Source organism: Aythya ferina (assembly GCF_964211825.1).
Source record: "Aythya ferina genome assembly, chromosome: 7".
NCBI lineage: Eukaryota > Metazoa > Chordata > Aves > Anseriformes > Anatidae > Aythya > Aythya ferina.
Genome location: NC_140302.1, coordinates 2571525 through 2583622, shown reverse-complemented (window position 1 = coordinate 2583622; position 12098 = coordinate 2571525). Strand labels below are relative to the sequence as shown.

The window sequence follows — 12098 nt, the reverse complement described above, 5'->3', positions numbered from 1 at the left end:
GAGGGGCTCGCCCCTCCTGCACGAGCCATGCGCAGCCGGTGCCTTCGTCTCAGCGCAGGTCCCACCGAGGCCCTCCTGGGGGCAGGGGGCGAGCTCTTCATCCCCACGGGGCCTTCCCCCTTCATGCCCCTCAGCACCACACCTGCTGCAGCTCCTGGGCCCCGCTGCTTCCAAAGCAGAGGCAAAGTTTTCAGCAGGGCAGAGCAAAACTCTTCTGGTGCACCCAACACCGCCCCCAGGACGGCGTCGCTGTCCCTCACACGGCGAGACCCCCGTCCTCAGCCCGGCACCGTCCCCGCTGGGGTGGCAGCGGGGGGCACACAGCTCCGGCCCCTCAGCAGCCTGGGCCTGGGCTCGTGGCAATGTCCGGCTTCAGCAGCGCTGCGGGTTATGTATTGAAGTCTGGGTGATGAATCCAGCCGGCTATAAAAAGACTTGTATTTACACTTACTGCTGATTAGCTCAAACATTTGGCAATCAGATAAAATACGCCATCAGAGATTTCTGAGTAGCAGCAGCGTTACATACCTCCTCGCTCACTCTCCCTCCCTCCTCGCAGCCACTGGCTGGGTATCGTCATCGTCTCAATGCTGCTCTTACAAAAAAGCCGGCGGCGCGCTGCCTCTATTAACCACGACGCTAGCGCAGAGAGCCGCCAGCCACCGTGCCCAAACCTCCGGCGGGCTCGACCCGGGCCTGCCATCCGACCAGCTGCTCCCCGATGGATGCTTTTATCCGCGGCGAGTGCCAACACTGCCCTTTGACACCAGCAGGAGCCTCCGACACCGCGGCCGGACAGCACCCACAGCCCTACTACCGACAGCACCAGGCGTTTCAGCCCACCGGCGCTATCTGCCGAGCAGAGGTGCCCGATGCCCGTGAATTGCTGGGAGCAGCGTGGGTCCCCTCACAGGGGAGCAGCCGAGCCCCGGGGACGGCACCCAGACGGGGGCTGCGGCCGCCCCCCGTCCGCCCCCCGCGCGGCGCCAGCCGGCACCGGCCTTTGTCTGGCGGCTGCGCGCCGCTGAGCGGGAGTCGCATCTCGGAGAACTATTAAAAATCAATGCTAAAAATCGTTCCGGTGTCTATAAACAAGTTAATGGAGTAAGTGAAAACAAAGTACATGTCTTAATGGGAGTGTTATGTTGCCCTCTCTAGGCCCTGGCTCTCAGTGCCGGTTTCTGTAGGCTCCCTGCCAGAGAAGTATCACTCAGAGCTGTTGCTGTTGCTGCTGCTGCTGCTGCTGCTACTCTGCTAATGAATGACTAACTTAGGCCAGAGGGGAAATGACATCACCGGGGTGTAAAACACAACTGCATTAGGAAACTTTTTACCTGCTTTACATTTGTCATAATTATTCTACACAATACGACGAGCATTTGCATAATTTCAAGGCGTGCCATTATCTTAATTGAAAATTGTTTTCATATGGTTGAATAATGCGGAATGACATCAGTTAAAGCCCCAGTGAAACGCACCAGGATAATCGCGCGGCTAATTACTAGCGGTGTTTGCGTGTAAAAATAAATAAAATCCAGCACATTATTAGGAAGGTGCGCGCAGCTGAGAGCTCTCGCACCGGAGCGGCGTTCTGCTCTGCTCATAATGGCAGGATTAATTTTCTCTGATGTTCCTACCCCGGTAACATGAGCCCATCATTACGGCGTATTAAAATGATTTGTGTCCCTCTCCCCACCCCCCCTCCCGATACCGCCGGCGTTTCGGGCGCACGCACCCGGCCGCGGGCAGCACACTTTGGGAGCGCGGCAGGTCCCGAGCATCCCCGGCTCGCTGTCACCCCGCCGGCTCCCGGCTGGCTCCCCCCTCGCCCCAAAGACACCCGTGGGCCCCCCCCGGGGCCGGTTCCCACGCGGGACCCCGGGGCCGGGGCGCGGGGCGCGGGGGGGGGGGCGCAACCTGCGCGGCCCCAGCCCGGGTGTGCGCGGCTCGGCGGCGGCTTTTTGGGGGGCTGCGCGGAGCCCCCCGCGCCCCTACCTGTCCGCGCTGCCCTCGCCCGCTGCCTTTTCATCTCCCCCGGCCTCCATTTCGTAATTTCCTCCCTCCCCTCGCCCCCCGGCCGAGGTCCCGGGCAGCGCGCAGCGGAGCGCCCCGACGGCGCGGGCAGCGGGGACGCGCGGGGGGGACCGAGCCCGGGCACGCAGGTGGGGACGGGGAGGGGACGGGGACGGGGACGGGGAGGGGGGCGCGGTGCGGGGTGGGGGGCAGGGGTAAGGGGCAGGGGGCAGGTAGGGGGCCGGAGCTGCGTTTACCACCTCGCCATGGTCACTGGTCCTGCCCTGGGGGGTGTCCTCGGGGAGAAAATAAAGTTTGGCGCTGGAGAGAAGTTGCCGGCTGGTGCGCTCCTCCCAGAGCAGCTGCAGCTCCGCGATGCAGGCGGGCTCCTCCGCGCGGCACCGCACGAAGAAGAAGTCGCCGAGGGAGAGGACCCGCGCCCGGCCGCCGCCGCCGCGGCGCTGGAAGCGGAACGCCCGGTAGAAGACGTAGGGGCCGTGCGAGCCGCACGGGGCGCCGACCCACTGCGGGGAACAACAACACGGCGGCGGCATCAGCGCCGGCTCCGCGCCGCGCAGCGCCGCGCAGGGCAGGGCGGGGGGGGCGGCGGAGGAGGGAGGGAGGGAGGGAGGGAGCGGGCGGGCGAGCAGGGAGGGAGGGAGGGAGCGAGCAGCGGAGGGAGGGAGGGAGGGGAGCGGGGAGGGAGGGAGGGAGGGAGGGGAGCGGGGAGGGGAGGGGAGGGGAGGGGGCGCGGTGCTGCGCGGTGGCGGTGCGGCGCGGTACCTGCAGTGCGCTGCGCTCCATCGCGGCTCCGGCGTGATTGAACTCAACATTCTCCCAAACTTGTTGGCGTGAATGGAGCCCGCCGGGTCCTGGCAGGGCGAAGCCGGCCCCGCCGCCCGCCGCCCCCCGCCGCCGCCCTCCCCTCCCCGCCCCGCGCCGCCCCCCGCCGCCCGGCCCCGCCGCGCCCCCGCCCCGAGCGCCCCCCGCCCCGCCGCCCCCTCCCCAGCCCCGCACGGCCCCGCCGCCGCCCCCCCGCCCCGCGCCGCACGCCCCGGCCCCGGCCCCGGCCCCGGCCCCGCAAAATTGCCCGGGGGCGCCGGCGGGGCGCGGGGGGGCGGCGCGGGGCCGGCGGGGGGGCGGCGGGGCCGGGAGGGGCGCACGGGGATTTTTGGGGGGCCCGGAGGGCGGGCGGGCGCGCTGCGGAGCTGCCAGGACCTGCGCGTATATGTCTCCTATACGGCTCGTTTCCTGCGGCACCAGGGGCGCTGCTCGGCCCCGCACCCAGCGCCGAGCCCCCCGGACCCCCGGTGCGGGACAGCCCCGGGAGGGGGGTGCCCTGTGCCTTTTTTCTCTGTTTTTTGTGTTTTGTTTGTTTGTTTTTTTTTCGTTTTTCCCGGGGAAGGAGGGAAGTGGGTTATCGATTATATAAACGCATCAATATGCATGCGCGGGTGCGCCAGGGGCGAGCACTACAAGAAGCACCCGGAGGGGAGGGGGGGGGGGGCTCTGCGCATCCCCGTCCCCATCCCCATTCCCTGTCCCCATCCCCGGGGCTGGGGGCTGGAAAGTTTCGCCGCGGCCCCCCCGCACCCACAGAGCCTGGGTATGGGGATAGGGATGGGGACTGGGGGGGGGGGAGCGAGGCAGCCCCGGCCCCCCCCCCCCGCAGCCAAACAGCGGGCCGGGGGGGGAGGATTAAAGAAATGCAGAGAAATGAATGGGGAAAAAAAATAAATAAATAAACACCGGCCGCGCTGATGACGCCAGCGGTGACGTCAGCGCTGCGTGCCCCACGCCACAGCGCGGGGGGCAGCAACAAGTGCGGGGAGGCGGCGGCGGCGCCGCTCCCGGGGCGACCCCTGGCGCACGGCGCGGAGCCCCCCGGCACGGAGCCGGCCCCGGTGCGGGGCTCGCCCTGCCCGCAGCCAGCCTCTGGGCACCGGGAGCCGCCGGGAGGGGGTGTTGGAGGCTGGGGGTGAGGAGCAAGGCTGGCCGGGCTTCCCCGGGGAGGCGGCGATGCTCCTGGTTCCGCTGGAGGGAAAATCAAAGCCCTCGCTGCAGCGTGCTGAAGGGCTGCGCCCTGCGGTGCTGCAGGGTTCTGGTCCTGCCTGCACAACTTGGTGTTTCTTCAGCAATTCACCTTTGTTTTCTCTGACCTTGGCGTGTTTAATCATGGTTATGCTCTCACGCAGATAAAGCCGTCCTCAAACGATTCTTACAATATATTGGGCACAAACAGGTTTTTATTTGTTTATTCATTCGCTTTATCTCAGGCAGGTAGGGCTGCTCCGTTCCCACAACATAGATTCAGGTGGCAGAGCACTTCCCGTTTCCTTTCGCACCCAAATTCCTCTGCTTCTGCCCTGGCAGCCTCGGGGCTGCCCCTGCTGCACGGAGCATCCTCCCCAGCTCCTCCTGCCAGCCACCACACCGTGCCTTGGGAAGCGAGCATCCAAGGTGAGGCTGGGGAGCACGGGACCAGGTAGGGCGCATGGGTACACGGTTTTGTTCCTCTCAGCAGACTGCTCGTTCACACAGCACGCCAGCAGGCAGGGCTGGCACGCCATGAGTTGTGCCACCACACCGTGTGCTCAGCTCCTGCAGGGCTCCATGGCACTTCAGCTTCAGCTTCAGTCAGTGCTGGAGTTTATCTCCTCAAGGGGTTACGTCAAAAGCCAGAGTTCAGATGGTGGCACCGTCTCATGCTTGCTTCAAGACCCAGCTGGGCAATGTCAGAAAGGTCCCTAAGCAGGTTGGGTTCTTCTCACCAAAAAGGTGGGCTGGAGGGCTGGTGTCCTGCGTGAGCTGGTGGCCCAGCTACACCAGCAAGTGGCAATTCCCAAGGGCGCTCACGGGGCGTTCCTGTTCTCCTGCAGGACAGGTGGTCCCAGAAAGTGCGTGTGTACATTGCCAGCCATCCGCCCGTCGTCCCTGCAGCCACCTTCCCTTTCACCCCCCAGTGTCCCGGTGGCAGGGGAGGGTCCCCATGCGGGCGGGAGGAATGGTTCACCCTCCATCACCATGCTCCAGCGCCCGGCCCATGCCATCTCTTCAACCGGTGCTGCTGGCTGTGAGGACCATCAGCATCCCGCTGAACTTGATGATGGTTTTGGCATTTTGGATGTGGCATCACCAGGCTGTCGCAGGGCACTCGAGTATATACTTCCAGCGACAACAGCACGCATATTGATCGTTGCTCTGACATCAATCACACAGAGGTCTCCCCTCCCCCTCAAACGCCAAAATAAATAAAATAAAATATAAAATACCCAGCTTGTTTATAGCAGAAATTGAAATTCCACATGTAATCAAAAAGTTGGATTTTGTCCTGCAGGCACTGGATAAGTTTCTTCGTATGAATATTTTGTAACTTTCTCTGGCCAAAAGAAATGTGCAAAATGTTGTAATGTTTCTGTGCTCTCCTTTGGACATTCCAGGCTTTTGCTTAAGCTTCTCATAAAAGGCTATTTTCAGCAGAGGGAGGAGGAAAAAAAAAAGCTTACAGTATGTGCCGAGTCAATAAAGTAATGCAAAACCATAAAACATAGCAATGATAACAACAGAAGATCTGTAGATTACAAAGGAAATAAGATCGGGATCAGACAGAGCAGTAGCTGGAAATGAATATACGAACGCTAAAATAAGGCTGCTCCTAATAAACAAAGTTGAACCAAAAAGCATTTCAAGTGTTAATTTATTAAATAACTTTATTTTCGTGCCGTACAATTAAAAATATTTGTGGTTAGGAATGTTGGGAGACAGGAAGCAATTTAAACTGAAGTCTTCTAAACCCATTTTTATACTTGGAATGAAACCCAACCATGATCCAATCTTAAACCTCATGTTTGCATGCGCGGGGGCTGGGGAGGCCAGCATTGTTTTGTTTTATTTCATTTATTTATTTTCTGCTCAGAGCTTTTCTCTTCCAGGCTTTTAAGTCACTGCGGAGTTTTATGGAGCGTGCTCGGGGTGGCAGACGGAGCCACAGCGGAGCTGCAAGGGCGACGCCGGCCCCTGCCCGAAGCCAGTGAGCCGGGCGGGACGCGGGGCCCTTTGAAGTTGATGGGAGTGAGGCCCGGTGCTCACTCCCCTCCGGTTGGGGATGGGTCCCTTACTTGGGGAGTTCTTTAGATCAGACGTTTGCATCACTCGCTGGAAGCACTGAAAACACAAGCAGACAGAGCGTTTATCTCCCCTCCGAAAAATCCACAAGCCCCAGTCAACAGCCCCCAACCCATCCGAGAATAAAACCCCACGTGAGAGCAGCTTTCAAATCGCGACCTTTAAAGCATGTACGCGCATCTGGAGTTATTTTTATTTACCTTGTGCTTTTCCATGATCCTGGCATCACGCTGTAAGCTGCCCTCCAGGACTGCCAGGCGCTCCCGTGAGGCAGACCCCAAACTGGGGTCTGACAGCAGTCTGACTGCTGGCTGACAGCAATCACCCCAAATATTGAGTGGCTTGGCGGCGATGGGCTGGCCGCCGTGGGACTCCTCGGGTCACAGTGCAGAAACCGGGAGGATGCCCGGATGCTCACAGAGTGTGTGGAGCCCCGTAGCACGGGGCACGTGTCGCTCTGAAGCTCTGGGATGGGAGTAGCAGGCGGTTTGGCAGCCCCCAAAATGTTTGCTTAGCTCTCCCGGTAACAGTAAGCTGAGGTGGCTGCTACCTAGGGCCCGAGGAGCTGCTTTCTTGGAGCGGCACGGGGTGATGGGTCAGCGAGAGCCGAGCCCACACAGGTTCTGCCTGATCGGTTACTAACCAAGATGCACTTTTCAGATGTTGTTAATTGACTCTGATGAATTTTGCTCCGGTGGGACCTATTATAGGCAAAAATACAAGTGACATCAGAGCCATAACTCATAAAAATCAAGTCCCTGAATTACATCTGAGAGCAATATGAAAATGCAAGTGGGATTGCAACCGGTATCAAATAACTTTCTGTCATACCTTATTAATACCACAGAGCTAATAGAAACAGCTATATTATCATCCTAATGTCATTACATATATATAACACGCGCGCGCGCATACACACAAACAGTGTGTGTAATTATAACAACATTATTTTGTTCACACAGCCTGAAATATGTGATTAGGCGGCGGCTCTGAAATGGCAATATTCAATCAGGTATGACTTGTACATTGGCTCAGAGCACAGTCTCCTACTTATGTAAAATTGTGCCTTGCTATGTGCGGCGTTAGCGTGGACGGCTCTGACAGAAAGTCGGAGCTGAGGCCACAAAGATCATTTCATCTCAAATCAGAAGAACCGAATCGTCATTTTGCAGCTGAAATACCCTCAGTGCCCAGCAAACTATCCCAGGCTATCATTTCTTGCCTGTATTACCTCAGAAAACATGCTAATTTATCTGCCAAAAATAGCTGCCTTTTCACAAAATCCTGAGTAAAATCTCTCCGGTGGAACTGATCCGAAATGCAACCAAACTATTTCGGTTTTAATCATAAAGCTCAGAAAGGAACATCGTTTGTTAGGGCTTCAGATGTGCTTCAGTTTCTAAATGTTGCACAGGAAATGCGCACACCAGCCATTTCACATCCATCTCCTGTCAAATAATTTACCTCAACTGTTTTGAGTGAAAATATCCATATGTATATATATCCCTGCGCAACGGGGATAGCTGCAGTTGTAAATATCGTCTCAAGAATGCCAGGCCATATTTACCCAAGCCAGTGGTCAAAGCAAGTTGCTATTCTCAGTGTGCCAGATTTAAATGGATTTAAGTAAACAAGCTGACCTCTTTCCACTTAGCAGGTCTTAGCCAGCACAGATCTTTTCCTGAACTTTTTTTTTTCTTCTTTTTTTTTTTTTTTTAATCAATTTGGTGGGCCGCAGAGGAGGGCAGGCAGCTACCTCTGAGGAAGCCAACAGTGCTGGCCAGGGAGCCAGGCAAGGAGGGCACGGTTTCCCGGGCAAGGGATGCACCAGCCAAACTCCGAACTTCCTTTCTTCCTGCCCTGCCCTCATCTGAAAGCAGGGAACTCCACATCTTCATTAACCTTGAATATATTGCCCCGTGCCCAGATCCTTAGGGCAACGTTTGCTCTTCTGTTTTGGGATTCAAGTTTTCCATTTTTTCCAGTTGGTTTGTGCGAGGACTTCTGACCTCACGGTTACTGGGATCTTTTTTGACAGCACTCCCATGAAATGCAGCGACACAGGGAAGGAAGGGGCTTCCTCCAGCAGCTGATGAAAGCAGCGTTGGTTTGTCCAGGCACCGGGACCTCCTCCCTCGTCCCTCTTCATGCAGACATTTTCCTGTAAGCTCTAGCAGTCACTTGTACACAGTTATTCCCATGACTCCATCCTTCATCCGAGTTACAAATGCAATAAAAGTTATGATTCATTCACCTAGCACAGTTTAGCAACTTTTAACCTTCGGCTAAGCTGTCTTCGAGCCGTAGCTACCTAAGTACATTCTCAAGGCAGCTCAGCAAACAATTTGCTGCCCACATAAAACCACTAATGCTACAGCTACCCTGCTTCAGAAGGCCATATAGATCCTAATTGTTGAGCGTGACTCAAGAGGTCTCCCTGAAACTAATTTTGAGAAGAAATTACCTGCCGGGGTGAGAGGATGGAGCCACGTTCAGATGCCGGTACAGAACATTTCTGTTGCCTGTTGTGAAATTTCTTCCCATGAACTGGCATTACAGCTGGGCTGACATAACTAGGGATTTTAAACACAAGACTTGTCTGATAAGCACTGGAGAGGGTGCAGAAATGATTCCTCCTTTTCCTGATGCACGTAAACACGTCAAACTAGCATACTAGAAGGGAAAAGGAATCGATCTGTAAGTCCGGGCTTGCCAAATGTACCGGGTTATCCAACCCTTGTTTCCAAGGAGCAGAGATATCTGTCATACCGGAGAGTCTTTCTTTACCTCATCCCCAGCACCTCCTATTCTTGCTCAAGTTAGCTCTGGCCACGTTTCTGAAGTACAAGAATCTCTGAGATCTAACCACAATGGATCCAAGCCCCTGGGGATGATAGATTTTTTTTTTTTTAAATCCTCTTGAGAAACAGATGCTTTGGCTCATCTTCATTATACCTAGTCTGATTTATTTTAATTGCTCTGGGTAACCAGAATACTATGATTGCATAATCTCAGGCATATGCCTTTAAAAGGAAGCCTTGGCTGCAATACTGAGAAGGCAATGTTAAATACAGAAAAAGTATTATGCAAAGTCTAATTTATTTTGGAAATCAGTGGAAAGAGTTCTGCTGAAAATTCAAGGGAAAACATATGCCACATTTGAATAATGAGTTGGAGAGGTGCTTTACCTAGGCTTTTCAATAAAAAAGGGCTCTGAAAATTGCATTCCTTCGAAAACATCTCGCATCCAAGCCCTGAACGTAAGTGAAATCAGAGGGCAGTTATGTACGTGGTGGCAGCTACTGCCCCAGGGCTGGGCACTGAGCACTATGGAGAGCAGTCGGACCCTGTACAAGAGTAGCTAGAAAAGTAGTTAATGGAAAAGAAAAGCAAGCAAGGGAGTGCTTTGAGCAGAGTCAATGAGAAACAGAGGCAAGAAAAGAGAAGGCCTGCTGAGATTCACCCTCGCTGTACCCAGAAATACAGGACCCTCGGTACACCAGGACAGGCTTAGCAGGACTGCAGAGAACTATCGGAATGCCTTCCGCTTCTCTTCTGATCTGATGCAATTCACAAGATGCCAAATATGACAATAGCTTGCAAATAAAGCTCTGCAGAGACTTTCTTCCAATTAACAACAACAAAAAAAAATAAGGTACTTAGAGTTGGAACTAGAAAAAGAATAATTTATTCTGAAGTCCTGTCAATATAGATCGTCTGTTATTAATACACTGGTTGTCTGGAGAGGGACCCACACCTTACCAAGAGCTTTCTCTTTCTGTGTACTTTTTTAGATTATCCATTTGGACAAATGAATAACTGCCATAAATATTGTCCCTAAAGCCAGCGGGCTCTGAGAGAATTTGTCCAAAAATTTGGAGAAAAAACAAACAAACATAAAAACCCTGCCCTTGGCATACTGATACGCTTTCCTGTCTCAGAGGGAAAGGAAATGCCACGGATTTGGTAGGTTACCTACACTGCATTCACTATTTAAAAACATGGAACTGAGATTTTGTTTTGCAGGAAATATGTTAGATTCATCCTCAACAGCCTCGGTGTGCACAGAGGAATGTATCTGTGTAAACTGTGTCTCTGGACGCGCAAGAGATATCGTGGAGGGCATTTAACCAAACACGGGCTTTGCACAAAGCTGAGATAAGTAAGCCCAATAAATTTCACTGGTGAAAGAGGAGACCCATAACCGTATCTTTTCTGATCTTTAAGAGAAACCACGAGTACTTTTCCCTTAATTTCACTTCGTATTATTTGTGTGGGAACAAACTTTTATTCAAAAGGACAAACCCCAGAACTGCAGGCAGTGCTACCATACCGAGAGGCCATGTGCTTTGAAACCAGGTCACGTAAGCTATCCATACTAACTTTGCTAATTTTTCCAGAACAATCACCTTTACTAATCAATCCCTGTGCAGCAAAACAAGCACATTCTTGGGAGACCAGCGGCTGCTCAGCACAGCTGGATCAGTGGGGATCTCGAAGACGCTGGTGGCTGCTTTCCTTGCAGTTTGCAGCACAGAGCTACGACTGATGGAGCCTTGATTTGTGCCTGGGCTTCTGAGCCTCCGCCGTAGGACACCTAAGAAACCATAATGAGCAGCACTAGCAGAAGTGCTGCGAACAGGCAGTAACAACACAATATAAAGGCTGCACCTTTAAACGCCCACAAATTTACTTCAGGTTTGGAGACTGTAATGAGATTCCAGTTTGGGAGAATGAGCCCTCAGAGACTATCAGGAATATTAATGTTATCGCAGAAGTTTATTAGTGCCGGCATGTCTAGAAGTGGGTAAGGAAACCCTTTGGGTTTTGTTGCATTATCAGCAATTATCATGCAAAAAATTTCTTTTCCTGTTCCTCCCTCTGATAAGGTTTTGAAAAAAAGGCTCCACGAATAATCTTTGTGAAGTGTTTCAGTTTTTCATTGGAGCGGACGCTTCTGCCGTTGCCGTCTGCGTACCTTCATTTCTCAAGCAGTTGAAGGCTTTCCCTCTCCTTACTTTTCACAAACGCTGCTACTTCCAGATCAACTATTCCACGTCTCCTGCTCATGGAAGTTGTAGGTGCATCTGCCATTGCACAGAATTAAAACAACTCTTCAGATTTGGGGTCGCACATCTGTTTCGTTCACTTTTTCAAACCAAGCTACGGTCCTTCACTTTGCTCTCCTCTTTCTGTTTGTGCTCTCGTTTCTGCTCATGGAGAGGTATTGCCATCCCTTGATTTACAGTGGAAGCGACGTGGTTCTGTTGTTTATTCAGATGCCAAGAAGTCGTCGGTGATCGGCTTTGTAAGGAAAAAGCCATCAAGATGTAAGCAGGGGTTCCGGAAACGTGTCCCTGACACCAGAAATCCTTCCTGTCCCTTCTCTTCTTTTTCTTTTTAATGGGTTAAGGGCTATAAAATCTTGTGCCTATTATCTATGCTGTGATCTAGTGCCTTGATCAGTCTTTCCGAAAGGTTTGCATTCTTTTAAGCTCCTCATATGTTAAGGAAAAAAAAAAGCCAGCAGTCACACCGACTGATGGGATTGAAAACTCAAAGCAAAACTCAGCACTGCTGCACGCTGAGGTTGCAGTGCTGCAGAAATCAATGGGCTTGTGGCAGGAGCCTCGGGAAGAGGAATGTGCCTGGGAAGACATCCATTCCTCCTGAAAGCACTGTTAGGGCTCCTCCATCCAGGAGGCACTTTTAAAGATGAACCAGACTTCTCTGACTTCAGAAGAAACCTGCCCACACTTGGCTTCAATTGAGCAGCTGCATGGGTGCAGAATTTCAACCTTGTCTACATTGGGAAAGAAAATCTTGAACGTACCCCTTGCTCCAGGAGCCTTACAGCCCGAGACAAGGGCTCTGTAGCAGTCAGCTGCATACAGAGCAGGAATACCAAGCCCTTCTGAAGGCAGAAGCACCAGGCACCCACTAGTTTTTCACAAGCAGCA

The 12098-nt window shown here is 53.7% G+C and overlaps 3 protein-coding genes across 6 annotated transcripts in view; 1 reads left to right on the top strand and 2 right to left on the bottom strand.

Annotated features, from left to right (window-relative positions):
- Nucleotides 1-2913, bottom strand: part of ARID5B (AT-rich interaction domain 5B) — a 110280-nt gene extending 107367 nt beyond the window's left edge. Inside the window, exons 1-2 of one of the 2 annotated variants that reach the window (XM_084524865.1) lie at nucleotides 2797-2913; nucleotides 2274-2537 (exon numbers count right to left, since the gene is read on the bottom strand). In XM_084524865.1, coding sequence (XP_084380991.1) covers nucleotides 2274-2537; nucleotides 2797-2817 — 285 coding nt within the window. In that variant the 5' untranslated portion in view covers nucleotides 2818-2913. Of the gene's footprint in view, nucleotides 1-2273; nucleotides 2622-2796 lie in introns of those variants that run through there. The other variant, XM_084524866.1, reaches the window with a different exon arrangement.
- Nucleotides 2914-3773: 860 nt separating this feature from the next.
- On the top strand, nucleotides 3774-5559 carry LOC311439594 (uncharacterized protein; the record flags this gene model as incomplete). The annotated part of the gene is made up of 4 exons (XM_084525487.1): nucleotides 3774-3991; nucleotides 4088-4473; nucleotides 4555-4768; nucleotides 4893-5559. 4 exons carry the CDS (start codon nucleotides 3774-3776, stop codon nucleotides 5266-5268), a joined length of 1194 nt encoding a protein of 397 aa, XP_084381613.1. The 3' UTR covers nucleotides 5269-5559.
- Nucleotides 5560-5696: 137 nt separating this feature from the next.
- CABCOCO1 (ciliary associated calcium binding coiled-coil 1) overlaps nucleotides 5697-12098 on the bottom strand; it is a 91829-nt gene continuing 85427 nt past the window's right edge. For 2 of the 3 annotated variants that reach the window (XM_084524864.1, XM_084524862.1), the window contains 2 exons: nucleotides 6339-6839; nucleotides 5697-6177 (listed from right to left, as the gene is read on the bottom strand). The gene's annotated coding sequence lies outside the window, so the exon portion shown is untranslated. The remainder of the gene's footprint in view (nucleotides 6178-6338; nucleotides 6840-12098) is intronic. The other variant, XM_084524863.1, reaches the window with a different exon arrangement.